The following is a 15,741-nucleotide window of genomic DNA, read 5'->3' as shown; positions in this document are numbered from 1 at the left end:
TTCTTTGAACATTAAATCAATACGAAAACATATGACGCCTTCTTCCGACGGGAAAAAAATGTTAAAAAATGTTTGTTCTGACTTTTTTTAATAGTTTTATGTTGCTAGTTTTTTGTTTCTATTAGTAGATTGTGAACATGTCTATGACAGTCATCCTTAATTTCAACAGTTTTCTACCGATATGAGTACGAAATCGCGGCTGCTTCTTAAGTGCGCGGAAACCGATAACACGAGGATAGTATATTACAAAACGTTATATATAAATACTGATGTGTACTTTCATCCATTTTTATGAAATATTATGAGCTCATAGAAATCTTACAACCTCGCCGCCAACTGCACAGCGATTCTACTTTCGGTTTAACATGCGCACTCTTCATTTCCGCTTACACCGTTTTGGGGAACCCGTGATGTGATAGTTAAACGAATAAACTTTTGTATAAATAGCTAGTGGAGAAAGTACAAATACGAGGCATTTTACATTTTCTCACAACTGTATTAATATTCGATCATGGGATCAATCATAATACACCATTTTGGCGGCTGTCGGCAACTTGATGCCGACGTAATCACCAGGAGCAGCAGACAAAGAGAAAGCAATATTTATCATGTTTTGGACACAACCTGACCAAAATAGTTGAATAAAACATTACATTAGTAATATCGAAACCATTCTCTGTCATATTTTTTGCAAGTTGGCGTTTCAAAAGAAGAGTTCAGGATTTTTTTGACTTTGGCGGAATTTTGAAAGGCATTCCCGCCATCAGAGTGGCTCCAAAATTACTATCTGGTATTCATACGCACTTCCGCATTAACTTTACGTGGATGTCGCTACGCATTCAAGCTTACTTTGGATTACCTAGTGATATTGCAAAATTTAAAACTTCCTAATATGTCATAATAAGATACCTTAATCATTTCGCTTTTTGCAGATATATCAGTGTTCGTAAGGGACTTATTTCTATGTCGCCCACGGATCTCGCTGTGTTGTTGGGCAACAATGGTGGGGTCGGAGTAGACGGTCTACAACATAGAAAGGAAAATGGTGCAAACGCGTCATAGTACAGAGGCAAGCGGGACGTCGCCGCCTACTTTACTGTCCTTTGAAAGGCGAAGTATTCGGAAACCACAGCGGCTAATCGCTGCTGTAAGTCGATCTCTTGTATACACTGTTTAAAGTGGTGCTCACCCCTGTGTTTACAGAACAAATGTTGACAGAAATCCTACTATTTTTTTATTTATTTTTATTGATCACATCCAGTTGTGCTTTTCTGTAATTTCATATTGTTAACACCCCCGATAATCTATAGATCTATATGTTATACTCTACAGAAACCAAATATAGAGGTTATACATTCATGCAAGTTACAAGTTAAAATTGCATGAAATTCTGCACTAAGGTTTGGTTTGTTTTAGTATTGTTTAAAGGGGCTGGTCGGGGAAAAAATTACAAAATAAATGGGTCCAAATGCGTTCTCTGGCCTTCCAAAAGTTATACCACGGCAACATGATGGTCGAGTTCTGCTTGCAATGTCCAGTTTTGACCACTGAAATCTTGGGGAAGCCCCGCGTAAATTTAGCGCAGATCTATTTATATATATCACATGGTTGGTTCGAAAGTGAGGCAGTGAAGATAACAACAATAGCACGCCGTCATGTGCCATGGCGGACAAGACAGCAATACTATGCGTAAATAATTGTTTTCAAAGGTCATGTATGATACAAGTGTAGTATTCCTACCTATATGTTGTGGTTATATATAACGGTATTGATACCTCGTGCCTGTCATGACTTTTGCATGCATCTTTTTCTTTAGCCGCGATGTTTACATTTGGCCTTGTTGATGACATGCGTGCGGTAAAATTACATCACTGATCTGGGTCAATTGAGAGTTTTAGACTGTCAGGTGACGATTTAGGATTTCTTTAAATAATAATAATTTTCACTCTAAGGGAGTGAATTTCAGCAAAATTTGTATCGGTATATTTCATAAAAAGGTATTTTAAACATGTGTATGCCATTTAAGCAAATATGACATTTTTTCCCCGACCAGCCCCTTTAACGTCCTATCAACAGCTATAGTCATTTAAGGACAGCCTCCTCTGTGTGCAAGATGCATGCGTTTAGTGTATGTGTGTGTGTTTTGGGAGGCTGCAATATGTTCGTGTTTGTCTCCTTGTGATAGTGTGTAACTAATGCCGACTTTATAGTGCCACCTCACTGAAACATACTGCCGAAGACACCCAGCAGGACACCCCACCCGGTCACATTATACTGACAACGGGCGAACCAGTCGTCCCACTCCTGAATTGCTGAGCGTTAAGCAAGATAGAAACGACCTTTTTTACAGACTCTGGTTTGTCTCGGCCAGGGGACAGAACCCAAAGCCTTCCTCACAGGGGCGAACACTCAACTAGGGCCAAAAGTGAGGCATTGTCAAGGGAGACATTAGGAAGAAGAAAGTTGTTTAGAAAGGAGAGAAACTTAAGATCCCATATTTAGTGGCCTCTTACGATCATGCAATGGGGGCAGCAGGTACAATTCCAACACCCTAAATGATGAAAAGTCACCTAACATACACATCATAAGTGCGACCACAACTACAATATGCATTACTTGCATGGGATCACTACAAACAGACACACATAAGACAAATTTGAGCAAATGAAACGCAAAGCGGCAGGATACATCTTCAAAAATTATACTGACAAGACACAAGATGCAGTGAACAATACACTACATACACTAAAATTTAATTATCTCTACAAAATAAAGAAAACCATACAAACAGTACGGTACAGAGTGAATCATCGCACTCTAACTTCTCTACAAACAGTACGGGACAGAGCGAATCATCGCACTCTAACTTCTATACAAACAGTACGGTACAGAGGGAATCATCGCACTCTAACTTCTATACAAACAGTACGGTACAGAGCGAATCATCGCACTCTAACTTCTCTACAAACAGTACGGTACAGAGTGTCGGTCACAGGCACAGTATCATACAGTGCCTGTGACCAACACTTGTTCCAAGTACTAGATGAATGCTTGACAAGGGAATACTCGAACCTGGGTTATAAATTGTGTTGTCTTTGGGGCGAAGACTTAAAAAAAGGAGAGAGGAATGTAGCGGAACTGAACTGGGTCGATCGTCGGCAACCAGGTAGCTCAATTGGCAGAGCACCCGTCTGGAGTTTGGAAGGTCGAGGGTCAGAACCCCGGTCTGGCCATGCAGTTTTCCTCTTCTGGTACATCCATTCTATTGTAATCGGAAAGAAGAACTTAAGGCTTGCACAGGTTTAGACATATACACACACATACAGATCTTTTTAAGTACTCATATTTCCCTCGCACAATCACTGATTGAAATAATTTAAAATTGCTTTCACACATAGCTGAATCTTATTCTTTCCTTTAAAAACAATCTCACTGTTTACTTTCAACCTCCCTAATTTGAACATCGGCAAAGCAATCTTTAAATTGTACATATATTTACTTTACTTTACCTGAGAGTTTATTCCCTCCACCGGAGACGGTAATCGCTCCATCCTTGGAGATTCATCTCTTACTAAAAGAAGAGGAAGATGACTGTCTTTGTTGGTCTTATTTAGCCCCCTAAAACTGACCTTAATCACTGGCTCCAAAATCCTAAATAATGGTCTATTTATGGCCATTATCTACCACTTTATAAAAGCACCATAATTTGGCAAAAGTGATTGTGAGAACTAAGAGTTTATTTTATTGGTTTTGCTCAAGTGACCTATTCTAATCGCTGTCCGTCGTGCGTAAACTTTTTACATTTTCAACTTCTCAAGAACCAGTGGATGGATTTTTTTCAAATTTGGTCAGAAACATCCTTGGTAAATGAGGCTACTTAAGGGAAAATTAACCAATATTTCAAAAATCTTCTTCTTCAGACTCAGAGGTACTACAGTCCTTTTCTCTGCATGGAAAGAAAGATCATCAGTAGCTTTACTTAAATTGTAAATTTCAGGACCCCCGAGCTATTTGTTCTCCCTTGGGACGGGGGTAAAGTTTACTATAGTTTATATAGGGAAATAACACTTGGGTATATTTTGACAACTTTCTGTAGGAAATTATTTTTACTTGGTGAGAATTATCTTTTGAGGAAGATGATTTCAAATTGTAAAATTGAGATTCCTACCCCAACCCCTGGGGCCAGGGCGGGGCCCCAAAGGGAAAATTAACCAATATTTCAAAAATCTTCTTCTTCAGACTCAGAGGTACTACAGTCCTTTTCTCTGCATGGAAAGAAAGATCATCAGTAGCTTTACTTAAATTGTAAATTTCAGGACCCCCAAGCTATTTGTTCTCCCTTGGGGAGGGGGTAAAGTTTACTATAGTTTATATAGGGAAAAAACACTTTTGGGTATATTTTGACAACTTTCTGTAGGAAATTATTTTTACTTGCTGAGAATTATCCTTTGAAGAAGATGATTTCAAATTGTAAAATTGAGATTCCTACCCCAACCCCTGGGGCCAGGGCGGGGCCCCAAAGGGAAAATTAACCAATATTTCAAAAATCTATTTCTCCAGACTCAGAGGTACTACATTCATTTTCTCTGCATGGAAAGAAAATCATCAGGGGCTTTATATAAATCGTAAATTTCAGGACCCTCAAGCTATCTGTTGTCCCTTGGGGAGGGGGTAAAGTTTACTATAGTTTATATAGGGAAATAACACTTTTGGGTATATTTTATCCATTTTCAGGAGAAAATTACTCAAACTTAGTCAGAATCATATTTGGTGAATGAGAGTATTACTTTGTAAAATTGGGATTCCTGCCCCCTCCCCAGGGGCTAGGGCGGGGCCCCAAAGAGAACATTTACCAATATTTTCAAATTCTTATCCTTTGATGACATGACAAGTATTGTATTTCACTTAGTTTACATGCTGATTTCCACATCACATCTAAACAATAAAATAAAGCTACCAGTACCTATGATATTACTCAGGTGACCGCTAAGGCCCTTGGGCCTCTTGTTTACATATTTTTTTTGTTATTTAAACATATTTATTGCTTTTTTTTACATAGCAATGGAATTGGGCACAAGTTTTACAACTTATATCAAGCCCTTTCCCTGTATAATAATATATTTTTTAACCAAATTCCATGATGGCAGAACTACGTAAATAAGCTATGTATTATAAATTAATTAATCAGTGACATACATACACCCACACATTCACGCACCGAACCACACGCATGCGCACAAATATAAACATGCACATGTAGATAAAGGAAGAGAGAGAGATAGGGGGATGGTGAGAGGGGAGGAGAGAGAGAGGGAAGAAGGGGTTAGAGGGTCAGATTTTTTAAGAGTACTAGATAAGTACTGCAACAAGACTGTAAATTTAAGAAAATATATATCAGACCACGTGGTTGTACCTTCTCCATGCGAACGGACTAGTTATATTTTATGGGTGTACTGGAGAAAAATGTTTAATACCTATGTCAATAAATTCATGCCTCACTCATGATTACTTGACTACATACCATGTCCCAACAACAGATACTGGAGTAGATAGCTGACCATAAACAGGCAACTGATCAGAATTTTGGAGTCTGCAGTTTTGGTTAGCCTTAGTGGATCAACAAGAGTAATAAAAATAAGTTAACATAACTTGTTTTATAATTGTTGTAAAATAAATAAAGTTTCTATATTTTTATTTAGTGGACCATGTTGGTCGTCACCTGACTTGTACTGTTAACTAATGTGGTTTTAGCATTTTAGTAATATATACCTTGTCTGTTAATAGGATGATGAGAACAGTGATGACAGTGGTGTAGTTCATATAACAAAGAGAGAAATAGCACATTATCAAGAGCAAAAATCATCGTCTGGCAGACCCAGGGGTCGCCCCCCTAGAAGGTACAGTATACCAAGAACATGCCAGTGGCTGTTTTAGCATTTAAAAAACAGGCCTGTTAGGCATGAATTATGAGCTGTTACGCACCAGAATTTTACTCTTACTCATGTATATGACAACACCAATACGACCGGAAAATCAAGTTCTTACAATTTAATAACCTCTTCTCCCCTGCTCAATAAGAATTCACCCTCATTAGACTAGCTTTCTATTGTTCTCTAGGAGCGACACCCCGATTGACAATCTCTGCGGGTAGATCAACCTGTGGGGAAGTGAACAATAGACCACAATTAACAGTGTGATTTGTCTCATTAGTGATGTCTATTAATCAAGGCTTCAGTCTACGTTTTGATTTTCACACGTTACCCACAAATACATCAAAAAGAGGAAATACATATACAGAAGTACAGACTTAGCTTTGTATTCAGAAAAAGTAAAACGTCTGCTGATCTTCCTGTGCTGCATATGAGAATACAATTTTGAGATATCTTGAAATCATTTAAGCTACTATAAAATACATCACAAGTGAGAATACATACTGCACATGGCGGCCATGTTGTTTTAAAAATTTAATGAATCATACAAAAAATCTTTTTAAATCAAATTAAATAAATAATCTGTCAAAATATAAGTCATTGGTTGGAATGTAATTATTAGTTCTTTTTCTCAGACATTCTATATTTCATTATTTCTTGGAAGTTTTGCTTAGCTGTATATAAAAAACTATGAAATTTGCTAAAATTATGAATTTTCTTGAGTCAGACTATTTTGTTTGCAGTTAAAGTAAATACAATGATACAGAAAAAGAAAATGAGCAATAAAAATGCGATGTCAAGATTATTAAATAATGTTATTTATCTAAAATTGACCAACATCAGCTATACTCTTGTTTTGAGCTTTCTTTCTGAAAATGGCATTGTGCATGATAAATGGGTCGCTATGCAGAAATAGTTCGTAGTGTTGTGGTTCAGTCGAAGGAAAAATATTATACCAGATTATTTAATACCAAATTACCATAGCACATCCAAATAACTCCTGGCGAAAACACTGCATGCATGACATTTGTCTCCTGTCATGAATATAAAACTGAAAATTGTATAGCCGAGATTCTACAAAAATGCTTTTTCAGGTGTTTTTATCATGCATGTTTTAAAGACTTGCACTATTTTGGCTCTACAACATACAGACAGTTCCAGAGGACTTGTTAAATATTTACTACCTTTACACTACTACACGCTGTTAGAAACCTGGCTGCTGAAAGTAACATCTAGCTCTATGGATGATCTGTTCATTGGGTTTAGTATCTTAGTGACAGCTAAGGTAGTTTAAGGATGTCTAACCTTCAGGTGTGTGAGAGGCAGTATGTCGACATTTGCTTACTAGCAATGGCACAGGTAAGATGTTGACTTTAATTTAGTCACACTGAAGGCAACCAGCAATATATTGACAACAGATAAACCAGTCATTATAATTACCCTAAATGCAGAACATGTAGCAGGGAATAACAACTACGATTTATAAGGATTTGTATGTCCCAGCCTGGGAAAAAAGTCCATCATCTTCATCACAGGGTAGCAAAGTAGCTAGAAATGAGACGATGCCAAGGGAGGTGGCCATGGTCAGAGTATAAAGACTGCGAATGTAAATTAAGATAGGAAAAGATAAGATCCCTACTGCTGCAATTGGGTGTCACTATGTTATACAAACTGTTGTTAATGTGCCGTTAAACACTTGTCATTTGCTTCAATTGCAAATAGGAAAATCTCTGGTATAAAAGGGAGTGTAGATTGCTCTTTGTCTGGTTCCTCCCCCTCAACCAGTCTGGTGTGGTTGTACCTAGCCAACATAGCTCTCGGGGTTCATTGAAATGTCTAATGCAATAGTTCATGTCAGTATAATGGCAAAATCTAAAACCAGGTTCCACATTTAAGTTTATAAAATTGTATTGTTATCTTTTTTATTTCAGGCTAGTTATTTCCAGTGCTGATGATGATAGCGAAGATGATGAAGGTAAAGTGTAGAAAAAATTGTGGTATGCTTGTATCCCTAGACTATGGTAAATAGATTAAGACAGAGAGATTATGATCAATATTTGTTTTGAGGTTTTATTATTGTGATAGCCTTTTGTACGTCGTCGTGCGTTAACTTTTCCTTGTAAACACGATAACTTCAGTAAATGTTAACAGAGTTTGTATGAAGCCATATGTCAATAAGGTCTCAGAAGAGTTCGAAAATGGGAATTATTGGACAGTAACTTACAGAGTTATTGCCCTTTGTAATATTATTATTATTGGACCTTGTGAACACGATAACTTGAGTAAATAATAACCAAGTTTGATGAAACTTTGTATGCAGCCATATATCAAAAAAGATCTCGGACGAGTTCGAAAATGGGAATTATTCGACGGTATTTTACAGAGTTATTGCCCTTTGTAATAATATTATTGTTGGACCTTGTGAACACAAGAACTTGAGTAAATGTTAACCGAGTTTGATGAAACTTTGTATGCAGCCATATATCAAAAAAGATCTCGGACGAGTTCGAAAATGGGAATTATTCGACGGTATTTTACAGAGTTATTGCCCTTTGTAATAATATTATTATTGGACCTTGTGAACATGATAACTTAAGTAATTATCAACCAAGTTTGATGAAACTTTGTATGCAGCCTTATATCAATAAGATCTCAAATGAGGTGGAAAATGGGAATTATTTGACAGTAACTTACAGAGTTATTGCCCTTTATAATATTAAATAATATTATTACACTATTTTGTATTTTCATATAGTGTTGCCCATGTCCATCCCATCGCGTTGCATCCAAATTCAATGTAAACACTTAGCGACTTCATTCTTTTACGGATTTTTGTCAAACTTTATACAAAGGTCAAGTATGAGTATACTTCGGACATCATTGTGTTTTAAGGATCCAAGGTCAAGGCTAAGGTCGCTGTTGCTATATATAGGAAATCATCAACTGATTCAATTTAAACACTTAGCAACTTCATTCTTTCATGGATTTTGGTCAAACTTAATGCAAAGATCAAGTATGAGTATACTTCGAACATTGTTGTGTTTCAAGGTTCCAAGGTCATAGCCAAGGTCACTTGCTTTATATAGAAAATCATCAACTGATTCAATTTAAACACTTAGCAACTTCATTCTTTCATGTATATAGGTCAAATATGGGTATACCTCTGACATCCTTGTGTTTCAGGATGGTAATAACATACAGAAAAAAACATGAATATTAAAATCAACTTTTCAACTTTAAGTGTAGTACCTTGTGTGTGTGCATGTTTCAGGGTATCAAGATCAAAGTGGTTGTTACTTTTTATAGAAAACTGAAACTAATTTCACATGGCAGCGGGGGCATTTATGTCTTACAGACGTTTTCTAGTTTATTTCATAGTTCTTTATGATGTTCATTCCATGCAATTATTGTCAAACTGTCTGCATGTACCGTAAATTAATGGAGTTATTTGTTTCTGGTCAGTACCTTTGATTGTTTATAAACTGAGTTATCACCCTTCCCTTTTCGAATTCCCAAATTTAAAAAGTGAAGGTTTTGTTTTGGTCTTGTTTAGTGATTGTACATATGATTTACATGTGTAGCTAGGGCCTCACGTGAGGATGTGTCATTTTAAACTGATAAAACAATTTAGCAAATGCTGAATTTCACAATATTCCTTTTTTTTGTTGATAAATTCTAACTAACTACTCCGATAAATCTGTGGTTGTAAATTCTAACTAACTACTCTGATAAATCTGTGGTTGTAAATTCTAACTAACTACTCTGATAAATCTGTGGTTGTAATTAAAAAACTATGATGTGTGAAAAATACCCATTTATATGTAATACGTCCTTAGTTTCAACAAAGAGAAGGCAGACAAAAATTGGAAAAAGACATAGCAGTATAGATGGTGATATTGACGGTGGCGATGCTGCTGTACGTCGCAGTAGCAGACAAAAGAAGTTAGTATATGGTACATTTGATCAGAAGATGCTGGATAAAGTCTTGTATCTAGATGGTGTGCCTGTATTTGCAGATGAAGATCGGCCAAGGAAAAGGAAGACTATGGAGGTTCAACCTGTTGCTGATGAGGTGAGTTAATTTTACCCACTATAGAGAAGTAGGGAGTAGGCTTACTGGAATCAGGTTGTCTGTCCATCCTTCTGTAGACCGTAGCCTGTCCAGACAACTTTATGGAAACTTTACAGATGTAATCACATACACGGAAGATGTGCACCGCCAATATTTTTTCGTCCATTTTATGATTTGTACTTAAATGTTTAAAATGACCGAAGTACTGCAACTCTTTGACAGATGAGTGACTTTTGTGAGATATTTCGGCAAGTCTTCAACATTCTTTTTAAAATTTAAACATGTAAACTTAGTTAAAACATTGTGTTTGATGACTGTTTATTGGTGGCACATATCCTTTTTAGTACACATTGCACGCACATTGAAATAATGTTATCCTTCAAAAATGTTACAAAATTGTTATTGTAAAAATGAAAAGTACCAATGTAGACTATTAAAATATGTCTGTCTGGTAGTGACATAACAAGATGAGTGCAGCATGAAAATAGTATCATATTGATTTTCAATCCTTAAATCTTGCATATGCCAGTTAATAAGTAGACAGTAATGATCTTTAACAAATTCCTATTAAATCTTTGTAGAAAGGAGAGGACATGTATAGCCGAGTGAAGCGAGTGAGACGATCTATTAAGCGAGATATGTATGGCATTCCTATCCCAGAATCAGAGTCGGAAAACTCGGATGATTCTGATGATGAGAATAATGAAGAGGAGGAGGAGGAAAATAGGGAGGAAAAGGAAAGTGGTAAGTAATTATGAAATAATAGCAGAGCTATGATGTATACACTGCGTGAGATTTTAATCAAATATCAAACTTTGTCATTGATAGGACAGATTTGAAAATGGAAACCCTTTTTTTAATTCACTTAAACATTATGGTGAAAAGGTGCCAAAATATGTTAAAATTGTTAATAATTTTTGTTTGAAACAAAAAGGTGATGATGAGGAGGAAGACAATGAGGAAGAAGAAGAAGAAGAAGAAGATGATGCACCCCCACGGCGTTCGTACAATCTAAGGGAGTACAAACCCCGTACTCAGCTCTTCGAGGTACCAATTGGTAAGTCCACATCAGGGATGTCATCATAAAATATTTTAACGCCGAAAGCACAATCAATTGGTAATATCTATGCTTGAAATCTGGAATGTACTATTAAATACTTTTACATTAATATATTATCCTGAAAAGGGGGATCAATAAATTAATTTTATCTGATAAGTTTATATTAGTTCTGTATTGGTTTGTGGAAATGTTCAAAATTAAATTTAATCATGATTTGTGAAAAAATGTATAATTCTTTCACATTCTCTGTTATAACAGAAAAAAGAAAAACCAGAGTTAGTATATTCAGGGATGCGTCACCACCTTCCCCTATTGAGAAGCGAAGGAAAAATGAAGTGTACCGATCTCCCGCGCACCGGACAAAGCCTGTGGGGTATATATACTAGTGATGTGATAATGTGTTGGTATAACAGTTTAAACATATGTACTGTATAATGTTTGCGTTAAATCCTTCCAGAGAGCTGACTTCTTATTTTTCCAATCCACATTCTCAGGAATATTAAGAATATTACTTTCAGGTTGGGGGGTTAAATCTGGTACTGTGGTATATTCTTTGGTTGGGCAAGTACAACCTTTTTTTTGACTGCTTATTACTTTAAATATGAACTTGTACACCTGTTTTTACATTAAAAATAGTTTGGAGATTATTTTGAGTGGTATCGAAAGTTTGTAATTAATACCACCTGTTTTATGAAAATGTGATGTTTCAATGACTAGTACGATATGTACAGTGGCACCTTCATCAGACAAATGACCAGTGAAGCCTATGCACACAAAGGTATAAAATGTGTACGAGTTGTCCACAAAATCGATGTTGATTCGACTACACTGTAAGCGTATGTACAATTGATGTACAATTGTACCGAAATGACTCAATTCAGCTACTAGTCATTTGTCTGATGAAGGTGACAGTGTACATATCGTACTAGTCATGGAAACATCACATAGAAAAGTGTATTGGTTGTGTAAAAAACCCTTTTCATAATCCATGCTTACCAACCTGAGGAAATGTTTAGAAATTATACCACCTGTGATTGAAAAATGAAGTTCATATATGATTATCATATCCTGTACATTTGTAGGTATATTGCCTGGTCTGCAAATGACAGTAAGTAACCCAATGTTAAGCTCCATTGTTTATAATTTCCTAAATCATTGCTTTGTTATTTCAGTCGAAGAAAGGCAGCATACCATGGTAACTCCAGTACCTCGTCGTCTTCATCCTCATCTAGTGATGACTCAAGTGATGAAGAACGCTTCAAACGCAGAAAGGCAAAAAGCATGGCGAAGGCAAGAAATCAATGCTTGCCTATGAATATGTCTTCTGAGGAGGTCAATATGTCAGGAGTTCTTCGTGATCGTGCCAAGATTGGGTCAAGCCTTGCTGATGTGGACCCTATGAGTGTGGACAGATCGGTATGCTTCTTTCTTTTGTGGTAACTTCTTGACAAAAAAATGATAAAAAAAAACCACCACCATGACATCAAAGAATATCTATACAATGCAGATTTTTGTCTAAAGTGGCCAAAGAGGGTATCTGGTTCATACCGAGTACACAACAATGTAAAAGATGTCATTTATGTCAAGGTGTAAAATACATAGAAACCTCCTAATGTCATAGACTTTGGATGTTGAACAAATTGGTATTTAAGATTTAATACATCAGAATCTTTTTGATAAACAAGGTATTGGAGAAATTCGAGTTTGAGACTAAGTTTCTGTGACAGCTACAATTTTGAATGGTAGATTTATTGATTTTTGCTACACATCTCTAGAATCAAAACTCACCATTCAAAATAAATCTATGTACTGCTAGTGGTATCAAATTTAGTAAAAGTAATGAGATTCACCTACAGCTACAATGTCGTATGATAGGTTTACTGATTCTGCTTTACTACTCTAGCATTGGAATCCCTAGTCAAAATCAATGTATGTATGGGCATGATGTTTTATTGTGATCAAATACATAATATCGGAGCAATAATGTTTTGTTATGGCCAAAATAAATACCTAAACTGTAATGAGCCTATGGTTTGTTTCCACTTTCGTTTGTTTCCTCTGCAGACAACATTTGAAAGTGTCGGTGGACTTGGAAAGCATGTGAGAGCTTTGAAGGAAATGGTTGTATTCCCATTACTGTATCCAGAGGTGTTTGAAAGATTCAAAATCAGTCCACCAAGGGGTTGCCTTTTTTATGGCCCTCCAGGTAAGATTTCTTTCCATGTAACTCTGTAGGTTTTGTGTATTGGCTTGCCACATCCATTACAGCTTTTCAAGAGCAAGACGTTTCAATCACATTTAAATCTTTTTCACAGTTTTGTATTTAAAAAGTTTTGAACTAGGATATGAATACCAACTTGCCAGAAAATGAGGTGTATGAAATATTGAGCTACTTGTTATTTACTTGTAAGTGTAAATGTAGGAGGTATCATTCAGTCGTGATTAAAAACAGCAACCCTCTTGAGGTTTACTTTAAAATTCAATTTTGATATTTCAGGAACTGGAAAAACACTGGTGGCTAGAGCTCTTGCTAATGAATGTAGCTCAGGTGAAAAAAGGGTCGCCTTCTTCATGAGAAAAGGAGCTGATTGTTTGTCAAAATGGGTCGGCGAATCAGAGAGACAGCTACGACTGCTCTTTGACCAGGTACACATACTTTCAAATTACTTTCAAATGTTGCAAATATACTATCTATTCAGAGGGTTTATTTGAAGCCAGTAGCCAGTAAAAATTCCCTCCTACTACAGATATTTTCATTGAAAAAAAATGAGGAGAAGAATGGTAATGAGGTTCTTCGAAATGTACTGAAATTAGCTGCCTACTTTGTGTTGAACACTCACAACTTAAAATCCTTTTGAAACACCTGTCTGCAATACCACTGTCCTGAATTTTATTTTCGTTAATTTTGATTCAACTAAAAATTCTATAAATATTTGTCTGGAATCTTCTGGAATTTTTTAAATACCAATTAATATTATTATAAATGTTAAAATGGAAACTGATATCCTCCTGCATTTTATCTAAAAATATTACCTCTCAAGATATCATGGTTGATCACATTCTTGTATCATAATTTAGCTAAACAACTGCTGCTTTTTTTTCTCTAAATTGAAGGCTTACCAGATGAGGCCCTCCATTATCTTTTTTGATGAGATTGACGGTTTGGCTCCTGTCCGGTCAAGTCGACAGGACCAGATCCATAGCTCCATAGTGTCTACCCTCTTGGCCTTGATGGATGGACTGGACAGTCGTGGCGAGATTGTGGTCATAGGGGCCACTAATCGCATTGACTCGATAGACCCTGCCTTGAGGAGACCGGGGAGATTCGACAGAGAATTTCTCTTCCCGCTACCTTCACAAGAGGTAGGTATATGGTTTGCACATATATTTACTATAAACTCATGAAATAAAACATAATTGAAGTAAGTGATTACTTACATATGATAAGGTAAGATAAATACATATGGCATTGCTACAATGCAGTTCAGACATGTATGTTGAGTCTACAATAGTTTGATTGGGACAGTAATATTCCAGTCAGTATTTTTTAGACTTATGATTATTTTATATTCTGCAGCAGTTTTAATTTAATTTGATAAAATACTTAAAAATCAATAGCTTTAATCAGTTCCTTACAAAGGCCTGCTGTTACGGCACTTGGCAATGTGTTTGTGTTTGTCTAATTACATGTACTGTTGTGCATTAGGTACACATGCTTTCAGACCAGTAGGTAGTTGAAATAGTGCTCTGACACCTATTGTTATATATTGTTTTGACATAAGTCTGATATTAATAGTTCTGACTTCTAATAATGTTTAATATATATACTAGTGTTCCAACACATTCCTTTAATAGTTTAAAAAAATCTATCTATGCTGCTCAATTTTCTTTATCAGACTTTAATGTTATCCAATTACTTTCTGTCTTAACTAACGTAGGAGAAATATTTTACTAATTAAAAAGTTTTGATAACACTATAAATTTATTAATCGATTGTTTAAATTCATAATAGGCAAGAAGACAAATCCTGCACATTCAAACGAAAGCATGGAATCCCAAACTGTTGGACATATTTGTAAAAGAAGTTGCGGAGAGGACTGTTGGTAAATATCGTAATTTTCTGACGGCTTGGAAGAACTTAATGTTAAAACTGCAATACTCATTGTGTGTATTATTTTGACAAATTATGTGTTTCAGTAAATGTTTGTATAATATGACATATTTGATTTCACAGTCTTATTTTTATTACTAATGTTGAAAAAGAAAAAAATGTAAGTGATGTATAGTAATTTCCTATGAGTCTTAAGTTGTAAATGCACAAAGAAATTTTCAAAAGCATAGAAAACATACAAGGTGTTTAGATATGTTATTTAGAACCTCTACTGTCTACTTATATCAAAATTCATAATATGCTTAACCAAATTTTCGGATGGGTTTCAGCGACAGTAAGGAACTGATATTGTACAGGACTTGAGGTTTTGACTTTGGAAAACACTTAAGAGATACATTTTTAGGTCACCTGAGACAAAGTCTCAAGTAACCTATTGCGATCGCCTTTTGTCCGTCGTCGTCCGTCGTGCGTCCGTAAACAATTTACATTTTCGACTTCTTCTCCAAAACCCCTGAACCAATTTCAATGAAATTTTGCAGGGACCTTCCATGGACAAAGGTCAACAAAA

General features: G+C 35.9%; 1 protein-coding gene across 1 annotated transcript in view; it reads left to right on the top strand.

Annotated features, from left to right (window-relative positions):
• The first annotated feature begins 965 nt into the window (after positions 1-965).
• The window catches only part of LOC110448317, a 64,253-nt gene continuing 49,477 nt past the window's right edge, over positions 966-15,741 (top strand). The window contains exons 1-12 of the mRNA XM_021494491.1: positions 966-1,147; positions 5,785-5,897; positions 7,862-7,905; positions 9,767-10,002; positions 10,584-10,746; positions 10,937-11,059; positions 11,321-11,435; positions 12,235-12,478; positions 13,127-13,268; positions 13,560-13,708; positions 14,177-14,425; positions 15,075-15,165. Coding sequence (XP_021350166.1) covers positions 1,043-1,147; positions 5,785-5,897; positions 7,862-7,905; positions 9,767-10,002; positions 10,584-10,746; positions 10,937-11,059; positions 11,321-11,435; positions 12,235-12,478; positions 13,127-13,268; positions 13,560-13,708; positions 14,177-14,425; positions 15,075-15,165 — 1,774 coding nt within the window. The 5' untranslated portion in view covers positions 966-1,042. The remainder of the gene's footprint in view (positions 1,148-5,784; positions 5,898-7,861; positions 7,906-9,766; positions 10,003-10,583; positions 10,747-10,936; positions 11,060-11,320; positions 11,436-12,234; positions 12,479-13,126; positions 13,269-13,559; positions 13,709-14,176; positions 14,426-15,074; positions 15,166-15,741) is intronic.

The sequence above is a fragment of the Mizuhopecten yessoensis genome, unplaced genomic scaffold (assembly GCF_002113885.1).
Source record: "Mizuhopecten yessoensis strain PY_sf001 unplaced genomic scaffold, ASM211388v2 scaffold4001, whole genome shotgun sequence".
Taxonomy (NCBI): Eukaryota; Metazoa; Mollusca; class Bivalvia; order Pectinida; family Pectinidae; genus Mizuhopecten; species Mizuhopecten yessoensis.
Note: the sequence above shows the minus strand (reverse complement) of the source record. Positions and strands in the feature narration are given on the sequence as shown.